Consider the following 22,305-nt stretch of genomic DNA (forward strand, 5'->3'; position numbering starts at 1 on the left):
ATTATTGATGACTCTAGTATTCAGCTGTTCATGAGGTGGGGCACAGGCATTTATCCATCTTTTACATTTTTCCAAATGGGGGAGGGGGAGCAAAATGAATCTATGTGGCAACAATATTACTCAAGTAAAAGAAAAAGGTACAGCGCAGTAAAACTACTCCAAGTACATTTTTTACAAAAAAATTCAAGTGAATGTAACAAGTACTACCCACTTTTGAACACAGACACCAGCAGCCTATAGGCTGCTAGTTAAACAGCTTAAGGTGCTATACTGGTATGGACCTTACCAAGCTCCGCCCACAACCGACCCACGTGACCGCAAGTCTCACAAGCAAAGCCTCTAGCGCATTATTTCTATGTAAACATGACTCCATTAGTGCATAATTTCTACCGGATTTTCACAATATATCATCTACTACAATGGACAGAGGAACTATCAAGTTCATGTCATCATCTGGGAGGAGGTTACTGGTTTCTCAGTCACAAGCTGGTTGCAAACCTGAGGCCAGCAGGTGTCAGTCGGTCAGTTATGGTAGATCTGAAATTTGGTTTGATGACCTCAATATGAGAAGCTACAGACTGATAAGAGGAACCAAAGAGCTCTGTTACGGTAAAGAAGCCATTTGTTTGTTAAAATTTTATGAAATCTATTTGTTCTATTTGATGTTTGTTATGAATGACGTATAGTCACAAATGAACGACGTAATTAGTCCAACGTTTAGAAACTACAGCGGCTGTAATGCGCCACAGCAAAGGTAAACAAAAGTAAAATAACCCGAACAGGTGATCAACTCAAAACCACTCGTACCTTTTTACTCTCTCTCTTTGTGGTTTAAGCACACCTGTTACCGTGGCAACCGCCTGCGCCCCGCAAGACGAGCAAAGATTACGTTAAAAACATAACATTCACTCCGTTACGATATCAAGTTTCCAGGCTTGATATTTATTTCTGGATTATTAATCAGCGCTTCCCTGAACACAGCGATGGTTGATTGACTAGCTGTACTTGGTGCTAGCGAGGCTAACACGAGTAACAGTTTAGTCCAAAGCCTTTTCTGCTAAAATAAAATCTTTAGTGTATGTCAGATACAGTACACATTGCATATTGATCTGTTTAACTAAGACTGTGTAGCAGACAGGCTTTTAGGTGTAGAAGTTGTAAGTACTGCCGAGAAGCGTGTGTTTGTGAGACGGCCACCCACGTGACCACGTAGACTGGACATTAGCCAATGAAAAGCGGCCCCTCTGGTAAGGTCCATTAGGGGGGCCGAGCAAGATGGCGGTGTGGGCGGTCGTTGTTTGCAAGCTCTCCCGAGATCGTCTGGATAGGGAGCTGTTATTGCTGCTTTAACGCAGGGAAGCATTTATTCTGAGACCTTTGTTAAAAATTGTGCTTAAAGTTGATTAAAAAAGACGTCCTGAAAATTTCAAAGAATGACTGCAAGTGGTAAGCGCAAATCCGCCAGCATAGAAAATACACCAACTAAGATGTCGGCTAAAAGTCATAAATGGAACGGAAGACCATGACTTTGCTGAAAATATCATACCAACCTTAAAGTTGACGATAAACGAGAGAGCGGACGGTCTTCAGGCAAGCATAAATGATCTCAAAGATTCGGTGGATTATATCCCTGCTGGAATGAAAGAAATGCCAGAAAAGATGACAGAAGCCGTCAGGAGAGCTTAGAAATCAGAAAAAAAGGTGCTGCAAATGGAAAATAAGCTGCTCGAACTTCCACGTTATAAAAGAAGATGGGGCTTGTGGCTTTCGGGAATAAATGAAGAAGAAGGAGAATGAGCTTCAAGGAGGACTTCTCCCCAGAGGACCGTCAAAGAAACATGCTGTGGCGACTGGTGAAAAAAGCACGCGAAGAAGAGAAAACAGCCTTTTACATCGGTCCTAGAGCCTTTGTTATTGATAAAGTAGGAAAGAGGAAATAACTTGAACCCGCTAATGACTTGAAGACATCTTGAGAATCAGAAAGTGATGACATTTAAATATCGAAAAAGCTCCGTTTATTATATAATTTGTCTGTTGGGAGAGTTTGTTAGATTTTTCTGTAACTCAATTTTCAGGGTTAGAAGCTACAACTCTGAGTACTATTTAAAAAAAAGTTATTTCACTCAATGCTCGAGGGTTAAGGAACAACACTAAAAGAAAGGCAACTTTTTAAAAAAAAATTAATTAAACATTTTAAAGCTGATTTTCTGTTTTATCCAAGAAACTCATTCAACTCGAAATGTTACCAAATTCTGGAAAAGTCAGTGGGGGGACAAACTATGGCTGGCACATGGCACTACTCAATCAGCAGGAGTGGAAATATTACAAAACAACTTCAGTGGAGATGTATTATGTTCATATGGACATTTTGCTTGATTAGTTGTATCAATAAATGAAGAAATTATTTTGTTGGGTTCTGTATATGGATATAATACCAAAGCAGAAAATATGCAACTTTATGATAGATTAAGTAGCGGGGTGAATTATTTATGTGGAAAATATCATAATATGAATATTATTATTGGTGGGGACTTTTAATTTGACTCTTAATGACGCATTAGATAGATTTCCTCCAAAAGCTAATACAAATCCAAACACATTAATTCAAAACTTTATATCAACCTTTGGCCTGATTGATGTATGGAGACAAAAAAAAAAATTGCTCCAAAGTTGAATTTACATGGCAAAACAAAACTGGCTCCTTTAACTCAAGAATTAATTTCTGGCTGGTGTCTGATTTAATAACTGATGAAATTAAGTCGGAGATTCTTCCAGCTTCTTTATCACACCACAAGCTTATTTTAATTGAAAAAACTAAATTAAACCAGTACGGAAAAAATAAAATTACAGCTTACTGGAAACTCAACTCCACACTGTTAGAAAAATAAAACAATATAGGAAAACATTAAACAAATAATTATAAAGTATTGGAATACAGCTTCCAGTTAGAAGGAATTTAGTAAAAATAGAGAACTCCTAAAATATGAACTTCGAAAAATGTTTATGAAAACTGAAGCTGAAATTGCTAAAAGAAAAAGGAAAAGAGAATCAGAAGTAATAAAATAAATTATCTTATTGAACAATGTTCTGCCAGAAAATATATCTGAAGAACAAAAGATTAGATTAAACCATTTACAACTGGACCTGGACAATATTTACCTTTCTAAAGCCAAAGGAGCGTACATCAGATCGAGACAGAAATGGTTAGGAGAAGGAGAAAAATACTATTATTTTTTAAGATTAGAAAAAACCCACCAAAAATCTAATAGTATTATGAAACTTCAAATCAATGATAATATCTGTGAAGGCCCTGTTCAAATTTCTTCTTATTGTGAAACGTTTTTCCAAGAACTTTATTTTAATCCCATAATTAAAATAGTTGAACAAAGATTTAATCTCTGGAAAAATCTCTCTCTTTTAGGACGTTCATTATTAGTCAAAGCTGAAGGCTTATCTAGACTCGTTTATCCGGCCCTTGCTCTGGATGTTCCCAAACAAATCAGTACCAATATTAATAAAATAAACTTTAACTTTATATGGAAAAAAAATGCCATCTCATCAAGAAAAATATTTTAATGCATAAAGTTGAAAAAGGTGGAATTGAAGCCCCTAACTTCACATCTTTAAACAATTCATTTAAAATTTAATATTTAAAAAATCTTCTAAAAAACCCAAACTCTATATGAAATGCTATTCCCATTTACAACTTTGACAAAATTGGAGGATTACCCTTTCTTCTTAGATGCCCACAAAAACAATCTCCCCATTTTAATAAACAATAAAGTAAGAAAAATTCCTTATAAAATTATTCATAATGTTTATCCTGTTAAAGCATTTTTGATAAAAAAGATATAAATGGGATTTGGACCCTATGTGTACTTTGTGTAAAAAGTAATGAAGAAAAGCTTGTTCATCTTTTTTGGGATTGTAATTGTACCAAAATATTCTGGAGAGATATGTCTTTTTTTTTATCAAAGAAATCTCAATATTACTTTAACAGATGAGGATATTTTGTTTGGGATAGAGAAATGTGAACTTGTCAAAACAGAATTTTTATATCTTGTTAACTTTTTTACTATTTATGGTAAATATCATATTCACACCTCCAAATATTTACAACAAAAACCTAATTTCCAGATTTTATTATCTGCTATTAATATCTATATAGAATTCTTAAAAATCAGCTCAAATGCTAAAGCCTTTCAAATCATAACTGCCCTTAAAGAACTGCAACCCTCCAGCACCAATTTGATTTTGACATTGTAAAATAATTGTTCTATGTTCTGTAAAGCCCTTTGATGTTGTATTTGTAAGTTTTAGCATTCTATGTTGTTCTTGTATGTTCCTTTTTGCAATAATTTTTTTAAAAATAAAAACAACACTGGTATTGGCTAGTAATCTTTTAGCCAACATTACCTGCATCCAACAGCTTTATTCAACTCAGTCACTTAGTTTTGGGGAAAAACTGTGCAAAGTTCTTTACGTTTTGCTATCATGATTCTAACACACCTGACTAGCTCTGCACAGCAGCTGCAGGTGTAAACCCAGTGCGAGCTTAGCGTTCATAATGCGTTTAATGGCGGCTCGGAAAAACAGGTTATGACGTGTTAACAACGGATTAAATAAGTGACAGAAGGCACAGATATGGGAAGTGCGGAAGCCCCAACTGTATCAAATCAATATAGGAATAACAGAGAGTTGGCCACTCTAAGGTAAAAAGGTAAAGGTAGTTTTATTTATATAGCACATTTTCAGCAACAAGGCAATACTAAGTGCTTTACAGGATTTAAAATGAAATACAAACAAAATAACAAACCAAAGGAAAAAGCAAAAGAAGAAAAATAATCTAATGTTGATAAAAAGTATGTAAACTAGGTGCTCCTCCTTGTAAGGGTTGCTAACTGTCCTCTGGTCTATTTCCATTTCTTGATTGGGAGAACAGGAGTCTGAAAATAGTCTAACAAAGTTTACTCTGGGCTTTTGGTCTCTGCATCTAAATATTGAGTACTCTACAGTTTCTTATAAAATAAACTAAGAGTGACTAATCTAATTCCTTTTCTGGGTTAAAAGTCAGTAGTCCACAGTTTCTAAAAAGTAGTAGTATAAAAGTAACTAAGTAGTGACTGTTTCTGTTAAATATTTCTGGATTCTAAGTTCGTAGTTATTCTAATTCGGATTCTGATTCCATTTCTGGGCTGTATAATATTGATCTTACTGTATAATATTACTAATAAACTAAAACAATCCTTTCCTGGCTTAAATAGTGAGTACTCCACAGTTTCTAACAAAATGAAATAAAAAAGAGGAAAGGCAAATGGCAACATTCAGTCAAAACAAAGGGCAAAACAAAGAAGGTGGTGACATCACAGGGCCATAAAACCTCCTGGCAGAAGTCCGATAAAGATGTTATTGAGGCATGTCCTTGGGAGCACTCAGCTCCACAGCTGCATGGATAACAGGAGTGGGTGAGCTGGGAAGGAGTGTTATGTTTACATATCTTCAAGGAGATTGGAAATATGCAGCCTTTCCAAGGCAACATGGGGAAGGCCATTTCAGATACAGAATGTCTTAGTTCAGGTAGACTATAAATTTCAATCTTCCCTAAAGTCTCTCCGATACATCTCAGATCCCAATCATTCAAATTAGTTTGGTCTTTCCACTGAGCCGAAACTAGCAACATCTCCAAGATCCATTCGTCATTGACTTTTAGAGTCCTCAGCTGGGCTCTGAGTCTCAGCAAGACTCACATCCAACTTGCGTCTCTGTCCACACCAACAGTCCAAGTGTTCACTAGTTCGGCAAAGTCTATCAAAAATTTGTCGTTAAGCCAGGTATCCGCCAACTCCAAACAACAGAAATCCTGTCATCATGAATAAATCCAGGGTCCATCTCGTTGGATGTGTCCCCCCAGGGCAAGAAGGCTCTCCTGTGCCAAGTTTTCTTGTTGAGAAAATTGGATCAATTGCATTGAGAGACCAATTGACCAAATCCATAATTAGTACATTTGGAGAATGAGCAAAGATAGACTCCAAAAATATAGAAAAAGACAGCACAAAAGCAGAGCAAGCAGGGCAGACATGGGCAGGGAGGGAGCAGAGGAAAAAAGGGTCTGCCTTCACCAAGAGAAAAGTCAAACAACAAACAGCTTCCAGTCCAGAGGGGGCACGGCTGTACAAATTTTATTTGTATAGCACCTTTCAGCAACACAGCATTTCAAAGTGCTTTAAATAATAGAAACACAAAAATAATATATGGCGTGTCATAGAGCACACATTTTGCCGTCATTGTACATCAGATTATTGATTAATGTTTCATGATTATGTTTCAAAATCAACTCTAAACAGCTGGTTTTAAGTCTAGATTTAAAGGAACTCAATGTTTCTGCCTGAGAGTACAACCCAGCTCTCCAGTCGTTTCAGTAATATGTCATTATCAACATGGTCAAAGCTGCACTGAGGTCCAACAGAACCACACGGACTGTGGACTTATAAAAATATCAAGGAACACTTTTATGAGTGTTCAATGGAGATAGGTTTTGCTATTGATATGACAAATTTTAGAATAATAACATTAAATATTGCGATGCTTAGTTTGGTCGATTTGGGGTAGTGCTTTGCTGACTTATTTATTAATTTTATTTTATTTTTTTTAGCCCTTTTTAAAAAAGTGTAACTCATTGTTTCACCTTGGCTTGAAGCTAACATACTTCTATATTTTATGTAAAGATAACAGAAAAACTTCAAGTCTCTAATAGTCTTTCAAAAGGTGATGTCAAAGGAGATTTATATAACTATAAAAATTGCACCAATTATGATGTGGAATACTTTGAAAAGCAAAAGATTAGATGAAACACCCAGCTTTTAAAGGGTCTGAAGCTACAAGAGAAGTAGTATGTACTCAACATTATATAGTATACAAAATAAATCTTTTTTTGGGTTAAAAACTGAATACAATAAATATTTACTCCAGAAAATAATTTATGTTTAGTAACTAAACCCCTCAAAGTTGATCAAAAAGATGAAAAACCTTCTGAACGATCTTTTAATGTAAAGTTTGGCTGTTATAATTATTCCATGTGTTGCTTTGCTTAACTTGTAAAAAATGTTTAATTATTTTTGTTAATTTGTAAATTCTTAAATCACATTTTCTTTTTTCAGTGACCCATTCTCTGAAGTTTTTCTACACTGCATCTTCTCAAGTCCCAAACTTCCCAGAGTTTGTGGTTGTTGCGTTGGTTGATGATGTTCAGATGGTTTACTATGACAGCAACACACAGAAAGCTATACCAAAACAGGACTGGGTGAATGATGCAGTAGATCCACAGTACTGGGAGAGGAACACTGGAATCTTTCAGGGTACCCAGCAGGCCTTCAAAGCCAACATTGAAATTGCAAAGCAGCGCTTCAACCAAACTGGAGGTTCGTGTTGATTTCACCGTTTATTGATAATTTTTGTTGTTACTTATGGGAAGTAGAACACACACACACACACACACACGCACACACACACACACACACACACACACACACACACACACACACACACACACACACGCACACACACAAAACTGATATTTAGAGACTTTTTGAGGATATGAATTAAAATTAAATTAACTTTGATTGATGTAACATTTATTTTGCTAACTAATAAAATCATTTATGTAATTTTACCAAAATATTAACTTACATTAATTAACAAAAAAAGTACAATAAATAATTTAGAAGATCCAAACTGAGAAAGTTTAAAACAACAACAATAGTTAATATCATTGTTACAGAAGTTATTATTTAAAAGTTGCTGCCATCGTTCTCAACATTATGTTCTATATTTTCACTAAAGCTGTTTAATTGTAAATATCATGGATAAAGTTCTTCTGTGTTAACCAAGTTTTAAATAGTGAAAATACCCTTATAAACTAAACTCTTTTCTCAGGGGCGGTTCTAGGATAGATGGGTACTGGGGGCTTATGCCCCAATGCTGAGGGAAGCTGTGTGTGAAGCTGCATGATGAAACATTTTCAGACTAAATGTCTGGGAAGTGATTTAAAGTCATTTGTAAAACATTTCTTAGAACCTGAACCCAGTTTAAATTCTCCCTCTTTTTCTGACAAAGTTGTTGAGACTTTTCTCCTAAAATTTAAAAATATTTATGGTCAAAACAACTTCATGAGTTTTATACATAAAGGAAGTAACTAGAAAATAGGGTTGAAATGATTCCTGGAGTGATTTGAGTACCGTGATTATTAAAATTCCTCGAGGAAAATTAATCTGCCTCGATGTTTAAGTTATATTTTATTATTTAGTGCATCGTGTTCTGGCCTGGTCATTACTTAACGCTGCACTGCGCTCTTGTTTCTGTTGTTGACGAAAGCTAAGTGTTAGCAGCATAACGTCCAGTTTTCATGTTTGGCCTGGGAGGATTTTATTGATTGATGATAATATCTGGGTCTTTCTGGGGAACCAATAAGATCCTTAAAATGACTGGTACGATGCCTGGAGTTCGGCAGCTTTTCTCCTCCCAGAGCTGCTGCCTGGTGGCGGTTCAGAGATCTGCAGGTGTATTTATACAGGTGAGCAGATTGACTGAACACGGCGGGCGGCTGCTCATTAGATAATTAACGTAAATGTAGCTTTACGGACGAACCAGAAAATTAATTTCATATCATCCTGGTCTCAACAAATGTGAGGCGGAGATCATTGTGGCGTTAAATAGCTGGTAGATGTTTCTGTGTGACGAACAAAGGAGTCAAATCCCGTCACTAACATGAACACAAAGATATAAATGTCTGGGAAAGGTCAGAGTTCATCTATTAAACTGACTGAAGATGAAAACATGAATGAAAAGCTGAAGAATAGACATTTTTTATAAGCGTATTTGTGAGCCTTTATTATTGAATTGAATATAATTTCAGATTCTTGTTTAACTTTTCTTCATGTTAACTTGGAAAGTGATCTGTTATTGTTACGAGTTAATTTGAAATAAACTACAGAAAAGTTATTGTTAGAGAAGCTCAAATGTGAAAAATTGGACAGATGTTGACATGTGATAGTAATACTGTTATGTTAGATTTACAAATGTTTTATTTTATCTTTTTTTAATTTGATTACTCATAAGATTAATTAATAAATTACTCGATTACTAAAATATTAGTTTACAAAAAGCCTTATAAGAAAATCCAGTCATGATATAAAAGAATGTAAGTTTATTTTATTCTATAGATTTTAGTTCTAGGAAAACAAATCGTTTCACTCTAACATGAAATAATAAATGTTGAGAATCTGGTGCTGCAGTTTGATTATGAGCAGCAGAGAAACATCTGAGAAAGTTTGAAGTTTCCTTCAGTTTTAACTGATAAAAAACAGGAAACATTAACAATGTTTCAGCATTTAGACACTGAAATCTTTTAAAAATGTTTTTTAATAAATTATGTTGTTACTTTTTTCTGAAAACTTTGCTGAGTCTCCATACAGAAAGACATGAATGAGAAACAGAGAAGGAACCTGAGAAAGGAGATTTGGATCCGACCAGAACAGAACAGATCAGATCAGCTGTTAGAAAAATAAAAATAAAATAAAGAAAAAAAGAGAAACTTCAGAGAAAATTTTATGTTTCTTTCATTTAATTAAAACTCTGATTAAAACAGTAAAAATCTTCCAAGTTTTTTCAGCTTTTAGACGGTTTTAGATTGTTAAAATATTTACTGAATAAAAAATCTGAGGTAGTTTTTGCTGAAGTGTCTTCATCCACAAAATATGAATAGAAACAAGAAAGAAACCCTGAGAAAGGAGAATCTGGGTCCAAACAGAACCAGAACCGATCAGATCAGTGGTTCTGTCCTGTCAGCCTCTGTTGTTCCTCCAGTAGATGTTCTGGTTCCTCTCAGGTTCTTCTCACTCCACAGACTGAGGTTCTGCTGCTGGACTCACCCTGATCCAGACTGGGAGAGGAACTGGACCAGCTGGTTCTCCTCTCCACACACCAGTCGGCCCAGATTGAGTTACTGGTGGAGTTTATATTTGTTCCCAGTTTGGTTCTGGGTTTCTTCACTAATTAGATTTAAACAGAAACTTCACAGTTTTTCTGTAAAGTTTCACATAAAAACATTTGTTCAGAAATATCAACTCACTGTCTGCATTTAAAACTAAATAAATTATGAGATTTAAATGTTCAAACATCTTCAACCTAAATAAATAAATATTTACAAATTAGAAACTTTTTTCCTCACCAGTTTCTGCTTTTCTCTGAAATGTCTGCAGTATTTCTGTGTTTGTTGCTTTGTGGTCATAAAATCACCTGTTAAAAGAGTAAAATGTACAATTTTAATTAGGATTTCTGAATCTCTCTGTATTTCAGGTGTTCACATTTTCCAGTGGATGTGCGGCTGTGAGTTTGATGATGAGACTCAACAGGTCACTGGCTATGATCAGTATGGCTACGATGGGGAAGACTTCATAACATGGAACATGGGGACAAACACATATATTGCTCCAAAACAACAGGCTGTAATTACTCAAAACAAATGGAACAGTAACAAAGCTGAGCTGGAGTACAGAAAGAATTACCTCAACCAGATTTGTCCTGAATGGCTGAAGAAATATGTCAACTATGGGAGAAACTCTCTGATGAGAACAGGTGAGGTCACACGTCCCGACTTTTTTATTGTATGATCTGATCATTTAAAAACCTAATTTTATAACCAACAGAAATTTTATAATCCTCATATATATATCAATTTATTTATTTATTTATTATTTATTATCAATTTATTCGCAACATTTTGTCTGCAGGACTATATTCTGACGATATTCTGAGGGTTTTTCTTCAGCTCAACATATTTCAAGAAATATACTTTTTATTAAACGTGAGTCATTATTAACAGATAATATTTGATAATATTTCTCTTTCTCTAGATCGTCCCTCAGTTTCTCTCCTCCAGAAATCTTCATCCTCTCCAGTCAGCTGCTTCGCTTCAGGTTTCTATCCTAACAGAGCTGAAATGTTCTGGAGGAAAGATGGAGAGGAGATTCATGATGGAGTGGAGAAAGGAGAGATCAAGCCCAACAATGACGGGACCTTCCAGATGAATGTTAACATCGATCTGTCATCTGTCCCAACTGGAGACTGGAACAAGTATGAATGTGTGTTTCAGCTCTCTGGTGTCAAAGACATCACCAATAGACTGGAGAAAACAGGAATCTTGACCAATGAACGTAAGTAATTATATAAAGTTCCAGATGTATTTACAAGTAAATATCTGATGATTACAATGTTTTATCTGCCTTGGTTGTGATTTTAAACATACATTCAGTTTTAGGATTTGGAATCGGAAGTTGTTTTTTTTTTCTTGAAATAATTTTAGACAATTGTACTATAAAATAAAAGTTTAAATAAATGATTTATTGCAAATACAGTATACTCCAGTTGTTTGTTTTTCTTATTGTTAATACCAGATTCAACTACACATTTTCTGGTTTATTGATGTTGAATTTTTAGTTTAGGTTAGACACTAAAGGGTTTACAATACTTGAAAATCCTTTGAATGATTAATTAATTAACCACACAATTATATTAACTGAGACGAAGCTAAAACCTGGCTGGGGTGTTTAGATGAACTTCTAGAAACCTGTGGCTCTACATGAGTGTGACCTTGTTTGTTTTCTTTTCAGCAAAAACCAAAGATCTGACCATCGCTTTTGTTGTTTTGGCTTTGCTTGGTGTTTTTGGTGTCCTTGGTCTCATTGGTGGATGTGGATTCATTCTTTACAAGAAGTATAAAGGTGAGAGTCATATTTTGTCTTGTTGTTGACTTTCAACCAGTGACAAATAGACTTGATTTAAACAATGTAGTTCAGTGTTTTCTGTCCGTCTTGTCTTGATGCTGTGTGGTGAGGTTGTAAGAAAAAGACTCTAGATGATACAGACTTTGGTTCAACAGCAAAGTTTTATTACAGTTCTGCAGCCTAAAAGTCAGCATGACCGAATTGTGAGGAAATCTTGGCCCAATCTTCTTGATCTCTAGGCAGTGTCCCTATTATAGGTCTCTGTCCAATTGCACATCTGGAAACCATATATTACACTTATTTTTCAAGCTTAATGTCTTTTGACCCTTGACCTGACTGTTTTCCCAAATCTTCCAGATAATTCTTCTGTGTGGTCAGAAACTACAGAAGCTTTACATCGACCTCATTTTCTCAAGGACATGTCAAAGTGTAGCCTTGATTTGAACTTATATATTTTGACTACATTCTGGGTGTTTTCACTCCTGAGAGTCCTTTAGATTTGGTTCAATTGGAAACCAAAATGGTAATATTTGTTACATTTTTGGCAGCTGCAGTTCTCTTTCATGCTGATATAAATTACTGCTTACATTGCCTTTCAGCCTCTGCAGCTGGTGACGCTTCTGCATACGACATTACCAGTGATGTCAGTAACTCGGACCACTTTTTTCAGTAACGAGTAATCTAACACGTTGCTATTTCAAATCCAGTAGTCAGACTACAGGTACTTATCGAAATCACTTTGCGTAACTGTGCGTTACAATTTTCTTTTGTAATTTAATTTTATTTCATCTACGCATCTTGTCGAGTGATCATCGTTTCTATGCAACAGTTATCAGCAGGGACAGAAACATAAACAATGGTTTTTTGTTGTTGGAAAAACAGGAACTATTTTGAGTTTCGCTTGCCAAGTCCGATTATTATAAGCAACTTTGGGCTTGTTTTTTTCTAAAGTCGCTTCCAGATTTAAAGAGTTGCGGGTGGCGCTTTTTGGGCTTGGAAATAAGCAGACATAAACCCCAGAATTTGTCAGACATCCAGTTAGTTTTTTTTCTAGACTAGAGTTAGATTAAAATGGATTAAACAGGGATGGTGTAAATGCACCCTCAAACCAAGCAAGACTGTGCTAGGAGTTTAAAACAAAAACATGACAGAATTGTGGTAAATATATTATTTGTATTGAACTTGGAGAAGGAAATGCGCATCCTTAAACATTTAAACTCTACAGGCTGCTGTTTGCTGCATATTACCAGATATAAAGCATGTTTATATAAAAATATAAATGTCAGTTAATCAGCATGATTCATAATATACAAACAGAAATTCACTCTCATACAGCAGAAGCTCCTCTGTGACTAAATTTGTTGGTACCAGATTAACCAGATTAACGTAGCATAGCTCACATAAACATTAGCTCCTGCTAACAGAAACATATGAGGAGGGCAGAGTACCAGACATATAATCTGAAATTATTTATAATTACTCCATGTCTCATTATAATTGGAGAGCAAAACCTGCAGGTTTAACTTCTTCTTAAGTCTGAGGGCAGACCACCGGGACGCTCCGTCTTGCTTCTTGGTTTGCCAGCCTATTTTTCTGGCCAGTGTCCAAGGTCTCCTGTACTGCTCAAAAATGCACAATATGTCTATAAATAATTTTGGAATATTATAAGGAAGTGCTGAGATTTACCGTTTTCCATCGAACTAACATATTTGCCACTTCGGCACAATCATAGTGAGAAACATTCAGAGGATAAAAACGCTAGACTCAGGGCAAAACTCAAATGACCCAGCTTTCTCCTAGCATGTAAACGCACCATCTACACACAAATCCGGGAGCTTCCGAAGCAAAATGTCAATGTCAATGTCAAATTTATTTATATAGCACTTTAAAAACAGACATAGAGCTGCACCAAAGTGCTGTACAAGAGTGACAACAACACAAATGAGTAAAACAAAGTATCAAACACTAGTTCAATTAAATGCCAAAGAATAAAAATGAGTTTTAAGAAGCGATTTAAAATGATCCAGGCTGTGGGCAGATCTAATTAGGAAAGGTAGATTGCTCCATAGAAAAGGAGCAACAGCAGAAAAATCCCGATCTCCTTTCCTCTTAAGTCGGGTCCTTGGAACTGTCAGTAAAAGCTGATTATTAGAATGTAGGGTTCTGGACATGGACTGAAATTTTAAAAGTTCCCGAAGATAAGGGAGAGCTAATCCATTTAAAACTTTATAAGTTAATAAGAGAATCTTAAAATCTATTCAATAAAAAACAGGCAGCCAATGTAAAGAGGCCAGTATGGGCCTTATATGGTCACGCTTCCTGGTTCCTGTAAGAAGCCGAGCCGCTGCGTTCTGGATCATTTGAAGTCGCTGCATCTGTGATTTATCCAGTCCTCTATATAATGAGTTGCAATAATCCAAACGAGATGTGATGAAGGCATGGATAAGTCCTTCAAAGTCCTTTAAACAAAAATATGATTTAACTTTAGCTAAAATACGCAGGTGATAAAAACTTGATCTAACGACAGAGCTAACTTGTTTATCTAGCTTTAAACAACTATCAAAAGTAAAACCAAGATTCCTAGCAGAGGTCTGACAAAACCAAGCTAAAGAACCAAGAATCAGATCTGGATCTGTTGTGTGAAGACTCTGACCAAATAGCATAACTTGCGTTTTACTTTGATTGAGGTGAAGAAAGTTTTGTTCCATCCAAGATTTGACTTCTGTTAAACAATTGTTCGATAGTTGAAGAGATTCACTTTTACCATTTTGTAGTTTAAGGGGCATATAAATCTGGACATCATCTGCAAAGCAATGAAATGAAACATTAAACCTATGGAAAATCTGGCCAAGAGGTAATAGATACAAAATAAACAAAATGGGACCTAAAATTGAGCCTTGGGGGACACCGTACTTTAAAGGTTTGGCCCCAGAACAACATTGGTCTAGATCAGGGGTCTCAGACTCGCGGCCCGCGGGCCACCTGCGGCCCTCGGGACGATAGTTTGTGGCCCCTACCTTAATATGAAAGTTTAATGTTAGTGTGGCCCGCGAGCAGTGATGTCAGTAACGCGTTAATTTGTAATGCGTTACTGACGTCGGACCACTTTTTTCAGTAACCAGTAATCTAACGCGTTGCTATTTCAAATCCAGTAGTCAGACTACAGTTACTTATCAAAATCATTTTTGCGTTACTATCTTCTTTTGTAATTTAATCTTATTTCCTCTACTCGTCTTGTCGAGTGACCGACGTCTCTATGCAACAGAAATGTAAACAATGGAGGGAGATGCGCATTTTGTTGGTGGAAAAACTGGAGCTATTTTCAGTTTCTGTCGACAAGTCCGATTATTATAAACGGCTTTGGGCTTCATTTTTTAAAGTCGCTTGCAGATTTAATGAGTGGCGGGTTGCGCCTTTTTGGGTTCGTTTTTGAACGTGAAGTTGCTCATTTGGGCTTGGAAATAAGCAGAGACTCATAATAAATCCCAGAATTTGTCCGTCATTAAGGTAGTTTTAGTCAGTCTCTCCTGTTCATCATTTCTCAGATGATCCGTCCCGCTGTTTTTTGTTAATATCAAGTTAATATATTACCTCTGAATGACGTTGAGCTTCGCGTTGCGCTCCAGAAAACGGCAAACAACGAGACCAATATGAACAGCGCAATAAACGTGAAAACAGCCACGAATGAACGTGTCCGTAGTTTCCAATAATTATAATGGCAACTTAATTCTAATTATTAATACTAAGATAAGTGTCGCAAATCTGTGCAGCCATCTGAGCTGTGAGCTGCAGGAGGAGCTCTGTGCGCTGCTACATCAAACGCAGGGCCGTAACGCAGAACCTGGAGGCCGGGGGGGAGGGGAGGGGGGGGGCTTTAAAATCCTTCTTAGAGTTTTCCAGACAACAGTGGACCACACAAACTACTCACGTTTTTTATTTTTCTACAATCTCCTCTTCAGTTCAACCTTATCAGTGGAGACACATTGTTGATGTTACCATTATAAAATAGCTTACAAAAAAGTATTGGCAAAGCTCAATGTGATTTTCACAGGAGGCGGAGCGTTGTTGTTAGCAGCTGCTGAAAGTAACTAAAAAGTTACTTTTAGTGTAACTTAGTTACTTTCCAAATCAAGTAGTCAGTAATCTAACTAAGTTACTTTTTCAAGGAGTAATCAGTAGTCCGATTAAAGTTACTTTTTCAAAGTAACTATACCAACACTGCCTGCGAGTTTGATATGATTGGCACTTTTCAGTGTTGTGTGCGGAGCTGAACTAACTTACCAATCACAGTGCTTCAAATGGAGCTCATTGACCAAGAGTGCCACTCTGAACTCAAAGCCAAGTTCAGGGAGGTGAGTGGAAAAGCAGACAAGCTTGGGCAATTTTTGAGAGAATTGCCACCCAGCTTCCCTGAGCTTTCCCGAATGTTCAAGCAGACCATGTGTCTTTTTGGGAGCACATACTTGTGCGAAAAGCTCTTCTCTACCTTGAACTTCAATAAGTCCAAGTACAGGTCCAGACTTACTGACGAGCATCTTCAAGCTCTACTTAGGGTCTCAACTGCCTCCTCCCTTAAGCCAAATGTGGCTCGGCTATGCGAGAGGAAACGCTGCCAGACCTCTAGCAGTAAGAAGTAGGCAGAAGAAACAGTTTATAAACTGTTATATTCATAACAGTTTATGTTCAATGTTCCATTCATGTTCAGAAAGTTAAAGGTTAAAGAACTGTTAATACAGCCATTTGAATCTGAATTATAATAATTACACTTATCTAGTCTTCTATAGCTGCTGTGTTATTATTAGATTTTATTTATTTATTACTGATTAATTTTTTTTCTTATGAATTGTTAATTTATTTATTTTTTCATCTTATTTTTTGTTTAAAAAATAAAAATAAAGACATTTGATAACATTGGAATGTTTTTGTGAGAGCTTTTCTTGTGGAAAACCCGATGCGGCCCAGCCTCACCCAGACTCTACCTCCATCGGCCCCCGGGGAAATTGAGTTTGAGACCCCTGGTCTAGATGAACTGAGAAAGTTCTGTTTTCTAAATAAGACTTAAACCATTCAAGTACCAGGCCTCTCAGGTCAACACAATGTTTTAATCTATGTAAGAGAATCTGATGATCTACAGTGTCAAATGCTTTACTCAGATCTAAAAGTAATAAAACTGCAACATTGCCTGAATCAACTGTTAAAAGAAGATCATTATACACTCGAAGCAAAGCTGTTTCAGTGCTATGAGCAGCTTTAAACCCAGACTGAAATTTCTCAGTTATATTATTGTCTTTTAAAAACATTTCAAGCTGAATAAAAACAAATTTTTCAAGGACCTTAGATAAAAAAGGGAGTTTCGAAATAGGCCTAAAATTTGCTAGTACACTTGAGTCTAGATTAGGTTTTTTAAGATGGGGTTTAACGACAGCATGTTTAAGTATTGATGGGACACAACCTGACTGCAATGAGGCATTTATCACCATTAAGATATATAGGCCAGAAGTAAGAAAAATGTCTTTTATCAGACGAGTAGGTAGACAGTCCAAAGGATAATTTGATGGCTGCAGATGCTTAATTACTGAGGTGAGTTCATCTAAAGAAACTGGCTGAAAATGCTCCAGAACAGCTGTGCATTGTGGCATTTCTTGGGAATCTAAAACTAATAGGGTATTCGAGCTTCTAAGAGCTACAATTTTTTCTGTGAAAAACTTAGAAAAAGCCTCACAAAGTTCAGCAGAGGCTAAAGGGCCAGATGTAGTAGAGGGATTAACAATCCTATCCAAAACATTAAAAAGGACTTGAGGCCTATGTCTATTTGAAGCCACAAGATTAATTATTTAGATTTTGCTAATTTGACATTATTCTGATAATTAAATAAACTGTTTTTCAATATTTTATATGAAAATAATGTTTCACAGACACAACTATCCAAAGTTACACACAAAAATGCTTACACGAGTTACAAATCCAGTATTACACATGTACAGATATTTTTTATACATGCACAGATACTTTGAGACTATTTTCACTCCATAAAATGGCAACCATACTGCATGATTATCAGAAAATTTCTGACGCTGATGTGGTCTTTGGTTGAGTTCTGTTCATTTTGTCCACCTGAACCACAGACCACCAATTCAAACTCAGGACTAGAGATTTTCTTTCACTACAAAAAGTTTTATCTAATAGGACCAGAAATAATAGTGTGAACCCAGCACATCATTAGTTGAATCAAAAGAAACTTTGACACAAAGTATTTTGTCACTGAAAATAACAATGTGCATTTTACATGTTTTTTTTCTTAATTTTCCAGATGCTCAAAATACCAAGTCTTCAACATCATCTTTATCTAGTGACAAATCAAACAACAGCAAGGACAGTGCCTCATCAGATGAACCACTCATTCAATGGTACATTTCCAGTCTTATGATTTATTTTTGTATCAGTGCCTTATATGCATGATGCAAACTGTGTATATGAACACCAGCACATGGGAACATTCTCTAAATAATATTTGTGCTTTTTAACTGTCTCAACAGCAAAAGGAGAACCACCAACTGAGGACCTTGGACACCAATATTCAAATGCACCAAAATCAGTCTTTTTTGAGCATCTTCATTTGGTCAAAGCATCAGTTGTACATATTTCTGAAACGTTTTAGATCTTTTGGCCTTTATATTCAAATATTATTTATGTCTTTAAGAGGTTTTGAAAAATAACTATCGCTATTGCTTTTTGATTTTTAACTGTAACAAGGAAAATCTTTGCCAGAGGAAGGACTTGGTGGTTTTATTTTAGTTTGAAAATGTTTGTTTAAACAGTCAGGATAAAACATAATCTGCATCATATATTTGGGGTAAATGCTTGTCAGTTCATAAACTTGGCTAATTTGTATTTGTTTTACATTAGTTTACCTTTTGACTTAATGTTTTTGTTGTTATTTTTAATTGTGATATTGAATGGGGATAAGGCTTAGTTTTTGGTGAGTTTCTTTCTTTTTGGGTGTTAATTAGTTTTGTTTTCTGTAACTTGAATTCAAAATGTTAAAAATCTTGAGTAAAGATAATAAAGTTGTCAGGGGTTTAGCTTGTGCAGGAGTTGTCACGCTCATTCTGTAGTCACTGAACCACAATACCTTTATCCATCTCTGTTACACTCCAGCCAGACAGATTTGCTGGGTGCAGCAGTGGAGTGGACCTGTGAACACATAACCGAATGCTACACCCACCTATGGTGGCTTTATGACGATGGCAGCATTACAGGTGCTGGTCAAAAAATTAGAACAATATGAAGAAGTTAATTTAAATCAGTAATCACATCTTCCTCTTGACAATACCCAATAGATTTTCTAAGGAGTTAAGGTCAGGAGAGTTTGCTGACCGATTAAGAACAAGGATATCATGGTCCTTAAACCAGGTACTGTTGCTTTGACACTGTGTGCAGGTGCTAAGTCATGTTTGAACATTAAATCTGTATATCCATAAAGTTGGTCAGCAGCAGGAAGCATGAAGTGCCCTAAAACTTCCTGGTAAATGGCTGCGTTGAGCTTGAACCTCAGAAAACACAGTGGACCAACACCAGTAGATGACATGGCAACACAAACCACCACTGACTGGAAACTTTAGACTGGACCTCAAACAACATGGATTTTGTGCCTCCAGACTGTAGGGCCTTGATTTCCAAAGGAAATGCTAAATTTACTTTCAGCAGAGAACAGAACTTTGGACCACTCAGCAGCAGTCCAGTCCTTTCTGTCTTAAACCCCGGCAAGATGCTTCTGATGCCGTCACTGGTTTATGAGTGGCTTGACGCAAAGAATGCAACTAAGGGTGTAGGAACGAGTTTATTGCTGGGGGGGTCACATATTGGAAACCTGACAGATCCGTAAATAGCTTGAGCAGAAATGTCAAACAGTGTAATCAACACTATCGTAAGGCAACAGCTCTACCAACTGTGCCACTGTGCAGCCCTACAATTATATTTATGTATCTATAAATATATACAAAATATACTAAAAGCATGTTTGTACCAATTTTGACATAATAACTTTAAACACACAATAATGACAGAAACAAAGCACAAAATGAATATCAAAAACCCAGGTGAAAGAAATATACTTTAGTATCTTTCAAACCTACTTACATTTGCGTAAGTACATTTTAAGTACAAGTATACTTGGAAATGTGGCTTAACAAGGCAGACAACAAACTTCTCTGTCCTGGCAAAGGTTAATCAGATAGTTACCAAGGTGACCAATACTTCCTCTTTTGCCTCTCAACATTTGCATGAATCATTTTGCCTTTATAGAAAAACAAAACCTAACATAGATCATCTGGTTTCCCAGAATGAAGCCTAGAGGATGTTCCCAGGCAGCCCGATGGAGATGAATATAAAAACATTGAAGGTTGGGAAAACTTTGGTTATGATGGAGAGGACTTCATAGCATTTGACCTGAAATCAGAGAGATGGTCTGCTCCAGTAGCTCAGGCTTTAATCACCAAAAACAAATGGGACAATGACAAAATGAAAGTGGCAGAGACAAAGATGTGACTTTGGATGACGTTCGGGATTACGAGAGAAAAATACATAAGAAAACCAACATTAAAGTTTGCAATGAGCAGCAAGAGCATTCCACAACAAACCCATCTTCCATGGAAGGCATAGAGATCTATGACAAAGCAAGTGTATGTGCCTTTTTTTTCTTTTTGCTCCATTTTTCCCTTCTCTGTCTCATATTTTTAGGTGGTAAAAGCTTCATAGGGCATTACATTTGGAGCTAAAAAAAAGAAGGAACATTTGACTGGCATTTTTAAAAATCTAACAGTTAGCTAAAAAAATAAAAACATCATGGTTATATAATAATAACACATAAATAGCAAACATATCCTTTGGTTTTTAATCAGTGTTTTGTTTTTCTTTTGTTTGGTTGACAATTATTATTTTCAGTTCCTGATTTCATTTTTAGACAAATATTTCCTCTAAAGGGGGAAGAAAGTCTAAACACATTTACCTATTCAGGAATTTATTCCTACTTATACATAAAGTCCATCCAGACTGGAACTGTTCACCTTAATAAGCTGCTTTAAACGCTCACTTTGCAGCCTGCAATTTGTATTTGTAAACACCAGATGGCACTCCTCTCCTAAAAAGTCATGTTAAAGTAGCAAGCAGGCTTCTGAGTCTCCAAAGGACCGTTCAATTAAAGTTTAATGATAAAATAACAAAATGCTTCTCAGTAAAAATAAGGCTTGGTAACTGCAGTAGTTTTCAATTCTGTTTGCACAGTGATGTCTGCTTGAATTTGCAATGTTGCTTTTAAAAACAACATCCTGTTTAGTGAGGCCATCACCAGCTGACAAATAGTAATTAAAAAATTATATATAAAAAAACATTGTGTTGATTAAATCCCTCTTTTGAATCCCTCTTTTGGCTTATCAAACCAAAATGGCTCTGAATAGCTTTCTACTGATGTATATTATTTATTACAGCCATATGTCCATATATTCAGGTCACAAGTGGACGATAGAAATAATTTTAAGTAGGTTTGACTCGTCTGTAAGGTGAGATGGATTTGACTCAGGATCTCACGGCTGGCCGCGCCTTTTCTGGGTGCAAAAAGGACAAACATGCAAAAGAACAATATAATCGGCATCTCCATCCAAAACGAGCAAACTAGATCATTAGTAGTAAGATCCACATGCCAAGACAATGCCAACACATGAACACACAAAAACACTAACTTGTGTATTGTCTCTTGCAAAATCTCTTTCCAGACCTGACAATGGATGAGGTGAGAGAGTTTGAGCGTACCATCCAGGAGGCCACCAACCATAAGATTAGGGCGTTCCCCATCAATCTCCATAAGCGAGACCGCCTTGTCCTCCTGCGCCCTAAACGGCACTGCCAGTGCCCCATCAACCCCGATGTGCACGGATGCACCCGAATCCCTCTCTGTCCCCAAAGACCGGCCTCGTAAAAAGTCCGCCTCCGAAACACTGACCCTACCTGAGCCCATCCCCAGCAAAGCCGCAGAGGGCTCTACCCTGAATCAGTTACCCGTTTCCAAACATCTCCAGTCATCAACATCGCCTGAAATGGGCAGCAGGCTATGGCAGAGTACCAGACTTATAAAACACCATCCATCCATCCATTTGCTGGTTGCTGGTTCCTCTCCCCAGCTAACGTTCCAGGCGAGAGGCGGGTTCACCCTGGACAGGTCGCCATACATACAAGACATACAAGACAAACAACCATTCACACACACACTCACACCTAGGGAGAATTTAGAGAGACCAATTAACCTGACAGTCATGTTTTTGGACTGTGGGAGGAAGCCGGAGAACCTGGAGAGAACCCACCATGCACAGGGAGAACATGCAAACGCCATGCAGAAAGACCCCGGACTGGGAATCGAACCCAGGACCTTCTTGCTGCAAGGCAACAGCTCTACCAACTGCACCACTGTTCAGCCCAAAAACAAAACATTTAATATTAAAATATTACATTTGACCAATAAAACAAATAATAC

The 22,305-nt window shown here is 36.6% G+C and overlaps 1 protein-coding gene across 2 annotated transcripts in view; it reads left to right on the top strand.

Annotated features, from left to right (window-relative positions):
• Positions 1–18,869, top strand: part of LOC122843198 (HLA class I histocompatibility antigen, A alpha chain-like) — a 40,831-nt gene extending 21,962 nt beyond the window's left edge. For both annotated transcript variants that reach the window (XM_044137794.1, XM_044137793.1), the window contains 6 exons: positions 7,158–7,418; positions 10,354–10,632; positions 10,911–11,210; positions 11,667–11,777; positions 18,091–18,187; positions 18,317–18,869. In XM_044137794.1, the coding sequence (XP_043993729.1) occupies positions 7,158–7,418; positions 10,354–10,632; positions 10,911–11,210; positions 11,667–11,777; positions 18,091–18,187; positions 18,317–18,338 (1,070 nt within the window). In that variant the 3' untranslated portion in view covers positions 18,339–18,869. The remainder of the gene's footprint in view (positions 1–7,157; positions 7,419–10,353; positions 10,633–10,910; positions 11,211–11,666; positions 11,778–18,090; positions 18,188–18,316) is intronic.
• Positions 18,870–22,305: the final 3,436 nt, after the last annotated feature.

This window comes from Gambusia affinis, linkage group LG14, assembly GCF_019740435.1.
Source record: "Gambusia affinis linkage group LG14, SWU_Gaff_1.0, whole genome shotgun sequence".
Taxonomy (NCBI): Eukaryota; Metazoa; Chordata; class Actinopteri; order Cyprinodontiformes; family Poeciliidae; genus Gambusia; species Gambusia affinis.